Here is a 6,401-nt window from a genome sequence, read left to right on the forward strand (position 1 = left end):
ACATGTTTGTGAGACGCCTTAATAAACTAATTTTAAAAAATGTGGCCTTCCAGTGGAAGGAAGACTGGGGTTCTTCAGTGGGAAAGCCTTTTCATCCAGGGGGTCATTGCACAAGGTTCAAGCTAGAGTTATCAGAATCTCCCTAGAAAGGTTTTTTTTTTTTTTTTTTTTTGTTACAGCTTCCAATGGCCTGGGAGTAATCTCTGGCTAAGATATCCTTTTTTAAGAAGTTTTCAGCCCAGTCCGGTCACGTGATCCTGCTCCCATGTCAGTCAGCATGGCTGCAAGGTAGAGCAAAAAGCGTTTGACAACAGATGAGCTACTGAAACCTATGCATTATGTCACGCTCCCAGGCATTACTAGGAGCGATCTATCTTCTCCCCTCTAGCCAGCGATGGCTGAAACTGGAAAGATCACATGACTGGACTGGAGCAGCCTGATATTGGGTAACTACAAAGATCTTTCTTACACAGGTTAGTCAAAATAGGTGTTAGGAGGGGACAGTTTTAAGATTAGTTGGCCAAATTAGTTTGGTCAAAATTCTGCTTCTACTTTGTCAATCCCAGCAAATCAGTGGACAAGGTTACATCCCTGCCTGCTACAACAGTTTATTCTTCAAAATTGGGACGAATGACTACAATCTCTGTAAAATTCTATGAAGCTCCCCAGCTAGTTAAGATTCCCTCTGGTGGAGGAATCGAGACTAATTGTTGGGAGGGTGTTGGTGTGGAACTTCCAAGTAAGCAGAAGGCTCACCATGGAGGCCAGTGCTTGGGTTTGGCATGCGCATCTCAATGGAAAGATGGTTTAGGGTACCTGGACAAGGAAAAGGCAATAAATTCTTGTAATTGGAGTAAACTTTAGCTCTACTATTCTTTCAGCAAATTCTTCCGGGTGAGCAGTTTCAGGTCTTTTTGGACAATGCTTAGACTATAGCGTATATTACAATGCAAGTGGGCACGAGGAGCAAGGTTCTCATGATATTAGCAGAAGATTTTCTAAGATGGCCTGAGCAGAAAATGACATATTGGCAGTGCACCCAAAAGGGAACTGAATCTTATGGCAGATTTCCCCAGCACTGAGTTCTAGTCCAAATGGATTCTGCATGAAGATCTTTTTTGGATGATCGTAGAAGGGTGTGTTGGCCAGGTGATAATGGAAACTTTTGTTTTGGGAAGAGAACATGTCTTTAATCGTGAAAGTTCTTTTTTTTTTTTTTTTTTTTTCCATTTTGGATAGAGTAAGGGAGGGTCATAACCCCAGTAAATTTTTTTGCTTTTTTTGTCCCATGGGGAGATTTCACTTGCTGTCCCATAGCCAAACCGGAGTTGAGATGAAATCCCTGGAAAGTAAAGCAATTCCTTGGGGACTCCCAAGTCACCAGAGCAAGTGTATCCATTGGAAAATGTCCCCTTTTTTTTACTTTTCAGGGGACAACCCAAAATGTAGTGTTTTCTTTTACTTTCACTTTCGATGATAATGGTAAATAGGACAAATAGAGAGGGTGAATCTCCCTAATGGAGGCACAGACGGCAATAAAAAAACTGACAAGTGTTCTAATTCCTCTCCACTCTGTCCTAAAAAGTTTTGCCTTTTAGTTATACTTTTAAGGTGAAAAAGGATTTAAATTGAGACCTCTCTTTGATCTGTCAATGCAGCGTAAATACCATCTCTGTTTTGCATCTGAAAGGTGTTGATAAACACGGTCAGCCCCTTTTTTTTTTTTATTTTTTTTTTTTATTTTTTTTTTTTTTTTGGTGCGTCTGTGTACGCTAGAGCTCCTAAATTAACAAGTGGGAGAGGGGAAGGTATGTCATCAGGGCGGAAAGAATGAGCCGTCTTCTCCACATGGCCCTGTGTACTTTTTATTTTTTTTATTTTTTTTTAAGTGTGTGCAGCACACCCAGTGTCCTAAACTAGTAAATCCACAGGCTTTCTCAATTCAGGTTCTGGTAGTGAGGAAATGCTCCCCGGATACAGCTTTCTTTTTTCCTTTTTGGTTTTGTCACTGCTCTTAAACGCATGTACAATGCAGGAACAGTGCTCACTGCTTGTCCTAAATCATCTGTGGTGTCCGAGCAGGGGAAGAAGACCGAAAGGGCTGGCTGCTGCAAGACCTTGGATTAAAGGGGTTTCAAACCTCAGGCTTTAAAAAAAAAGTGCAACTCTATGCTGTGTACTTGCGCCTCTCCAAAGCACTGAGTCATTTTTCTGCTGCCTGGTTCCTCTGTTAACAGCGTGAGTCACTTAAGCCATTATTTTCAAACCTCAAGAGTTAAAAAGGTGATTGTAGAGGGATCTTCAGCACACAGCCTGTGATTGATATCAACTGTGCTTGTTCTCTGTGAAGAGGGGTGTCAGTTCCCTCCAGTCAAGGCTCACAACTGTCCTCAGGCTCTGTGTAGACTTCCAATCCCTACCCTCAGCTACTAGAGCTGAAAAAAAAAACTATTTTGTGTTTAGAACAATCTACAGAAGAAATGGCTGCAGATAAACAGGATTTGTGTATCACCTAAGGCTAGTCACTTCACTGGGTAGATGTAAGGGTTTCCAACCACTTTAAAGCGGGAGTCCGCCGGGACTCCGCGTTTTTTTTTTTTTTTTTAAAAGCCAGCAGCTACAAATACTGCAGCTGCTGACTTTTTTAAAATAGTGACACCTGTCCAGCGCGCCCGCGATGCCTGCACCCGAAGCCGATCTGTAGATCGTCTCTCGGGTGCTGCTGCCGCCATCTTGGTTATGGGAATCAGGAAATGGAGCCTTTCGGCTTCATTTCCCGGTTCCCTACTGCGCATGCGCGAGCCGCGCTGCGCAATAAGGACGGTCCCCTCTGCCTCTGGGATCTGTGTGTTTTCCCAGCAGGCAGCGGGGCACTTGCGGAAAGGGGCGGGCACTTGCGGAAAGGGGCATAATATACGCCCCTTTCCGCAGAGAGCCATCCCAGAAGTAGGTGCAGATACCTGTACTGTACAGGTAACTGCACCCCCCTCCCCCCTGAAAGGTGCCAATTGTGGCGCCGGAGGGGGGGAGGGTTCCGATGAGCGGAAGGTCCACTTTAGGGTGGACCTCCGCTTTAAGGTATGATTCTGTATTGGATCCTATCCCTAGACAAGATTTTTATTTATTTTTTATTTCTTTTTTTTTTTTGGCCAGCCCAGGGTTCAGTTTTAGGGTAGCTGAACAACTTTAAACTACATTGTATTCTCCAATGTGTGTACATGCATCCTGAAGTTAATTCTTGTAATCTAATCTTGTCATATAACTTTTTTTTTTTTTTTTATTACAGCCTGCAGATCTCAAGAAAAGAATAGAGTCATTAATAGACAGGGACTACATGGAAAGAGACAAGGAGAACCCAAACCAGTACAATTACGTTGCCTAAAAAAAAAAAAGCCTTTGTCTCAATAGGCACCTAGTGGATAATAAAAAATTAGCCTGTTGATCCTAAGAAATTAACTTTATACAACATCGATCACTGAATGAAGTATAGGCGAAGAAGGAAATATGAGAAGGTTCTTCCAACAATTTGAAAAGCCCATTTTAAAGAGTACAATTTACATTTGTCAAGAATGCTGTTGAACTCTTTGTTTTGCATGTTCTTTACAATGATGTGCGCAGCAAGCTGGCAGAGTATAATTTTGTGAGCTCTGGTCCGTCCAACAGACGGAAGATCGTTTCATGGTCACGTGACCCCCTCCCCCCCTGTTCCAGCCTCTGATACGACTATAAAAGATGTGGAATCGGCATAGTATCCTTTGTGCTTAAAAGCTGCATGCAACCTAGTCAGCTAAACACGTGGAAAAAAAGGCTCCATGATGCCCAATCTCTGAAGCCATCTAATTAAACCTAACCTGGACATTTTGGTGCTTATGTCTCTACCAAAATGAGACATTGTACAAAACACATTGAAAGATCTATTGTGAGCTTTGATCACTAGCTCCTGTTGTAAACTTGGGGTATGTTACCTATAGAAATACAACTAATATTTAAAGTGTGGACTAAACAGGGGCATAACATGGTGGATTTCCACCATGACGTTTTATGGCCATTTCATCTAAACACTATAAGCAACACTTGTTTGTACAGTATACATTTTGTTCTGTTTTTGTTATGATTGGCACATTTTTTTTTTTTTTTTTAGCAGTTACCTTGTCCGGAATTTCTAACAAACGTATTTCATTTTGTCACATGACTTCCTGCACATGCTTGTTGACCTTGATGGAGCTTTTTGTGAGCCTTCAGCAGCTGGTTTTCTAGTGATATTTGAGTGAATTGCAACCAAGGCAAAATCACTTAGGACTTTCTGTGCATTTTGTGCCTTTATTAAAGACTAGTAGAATCTATGCTCCAGACATATGGCTGGTACCTTCTCCGTAACTGAAGGTTTAATTGGGTAAAAGTTAGTTTAATTTTATAAATGTAATACTTCACTTTAAAGTGGGTAGTTCCACTAAAATTCAGGCTTTACTACTCGGACCCATCATATTTATGTTCTAGCCCCTTGTACTTTAAACCTAGTATAGTTTGCTCCTAAATTTGTGGCAGGAGTAAATGCAGCCTTGTACAGGATTACCAGTGTTGCCTTTTTGTTTTATGTTGTCAATTAAACTATTCTGTCTTAAAGGTTGACAGACTGATCATTTGGACATGTTTTGGTAATCAGCTTTTCTTGCTGTATGCCTTATTTATTGGCTAGAAGCACTGGCTGACAGAGCATATTAGGTAACCTAGTACAGCATCATCTGTGTTTAATGCCTGTAATCCTTTTTTCATTGTTGTCTACAATGGTTTAACCTCCTGACCAAGTAGGAGTTGATTTCTCTAGTCATGTGAAACTTTCTTATGGCCACTTAGAGATGAAATGTTTGCATGTAATACTTTGAGCACACCAAATCACTATTCAAATCTCTAGATTCAGGAGGTCATTTTTATATGTTCACTTTTGTCCTTTGTTGGGTTTAACTCTCTTTGGTTGTGAGTTATCTACTACAAAGGTGCTCACATCATTTCTGTATCTAGGAGCATACCATCTGTTGCCAGCTAGTCCATAAATTAGTTATGTAAAGAATTTCAAGTGTTAATATTTTAAGTTCTGGTACTACTTTTTTTTTTATTCACAAAAAGAAACAACCTAGCTTAATTGGCTTATATTGAATGGTCCCTATGTGAATTATATCAGAATGTTTTGTGTAGAGTTTAAACCTGACTATAATGTGCATAATAATATGCATTTTCTAAGTGTTGAACAGAACTTGACAAGAAATCATCTTGGGAGCAGATTAAGCACCTGGGTCTTTTTGGTAAAGTAAATAACCGTGAACATCATCTTCATCATTAGCAATGCTTGGTCACCTCTTCTCTTTCCCCCCAGGCTCCTTTTTGTTTGTAGACTTTTGTACAGTCCAAGTAATTGAATTGGGGCTGGGGGGGGGGCTTTTTTTTTTATTATTACTTTTATGGGGTGTTTTTAACTCTTGCTTTCTGAAAGCAGCAATACAAATAAATTATTGTATATTTGAAACATTGCTTTTACTGTCCATATCCATACCTAAAGATTGCATAATGACCTAGTTAGATACAAACTGTTAGGTCCCTTTCACACAGGGCAGACTGTTGTGATCAGCAGTGGTATCTGTGCGCTGATCAGAGCAGGACGGGCGGATGACAGGTCTGTGGTCACTCCGTTTCTGCCGAGTGGGCACAGACAGGCTCTGCTCTATGGGCTGCTGGGTGTAAGCCTTTACATCCGACTACCTCCAATGGACGGATCACCTTTTTGTTTTTTGGGGGATTGTATCGGAGATGGGCAACAAATCGTTTTTTTACACCCTCCAGTCCATAGGGGTGAATGGACCATCTGATCAGGTTTGCTTGAAAAACTGACAAGCAGACCTGATCAGAATGGCTGTGTGAAAGGGGCCTTTGCTGGCCTCATCCTTGGGTTTACTTTAGAACTTGTGTACAGCATGCAATTTATGAAACTTATGACTAGTCATTTATTTTTAAAATCACCTGACAGTGTTTTTTTCTTAGTGAACTTTATATTTTAGGTGATATTTTGGATTTTTTTTTTTAAATATTATTTACCCTTAAGTGCCAAAATGCAGCAAATTAAAATCCTAATAAAATTTAGTCCAAAAAAATATTAGTGCTTTTTTTTTTTTTTTTTTTTTTCTTGTGGCCAAAAGTAAATCTTCCCTTTTTTATTTTTTTCTCAGATTTTTGTTTAATTCATTTTGTGTCCTGCAACATAAGTGACACGTGGTTGGTTAGATGAGTTTTTTTTTTTTTTTGCATACTTTTGTTGTCTTTATCGAAGCACAGGCAAGTCTTGTACAATGATACATATTTAAACATTTCCAGCCATAATAGATTTTTCCCATTTGGGGCGAAGAGATAAA

General features: G+C 40.1%; 1 protein-coding gene across 2 annotated transcripts in view; it reads left to right on the forward strand.

The window, feature by feature from the left end:
- The window catches only part of CUL4B (cullin 4B), a 66,903-nt gene extending 61,382 nt beyond the window's left edge, over positions 1-5,521 (forward strand). For both annotated transcript variants that reach the window (XM_077477027.1, XM_077477115.1), the window contains exon 21: positions 3,287-5,521. In XM_077477027.1, coding sequence (XP_077333153.1) covers positions 3,287-3,382 — 96 coding nt within the window. In that variant the 3' untranslated portion in view covers positions 3,383-5,521. The remainder of the gene's footprint in view (positions 1-3,286) is intronic.
- The last annotated feature ends 880 nt before the right edge of the window (positions 5,522-6,401 follow it).

Source organism: Lithobates pipiens, unplaced genomic scaffold, assembly GCF_037356315.1.
Source record: "Lithobates pipiens isolate NorthernLeopardFrog02 unplaced genomic scaffold, aLitPip1_a1.2 Scaffold_1, whole genome shotgun sequence".
Lineage (NCBI taxonomy): Eukaryota > Metazoa > Chordata > Amphibia > Anura > Ranidae > Lithobates > Lithobates pipiens.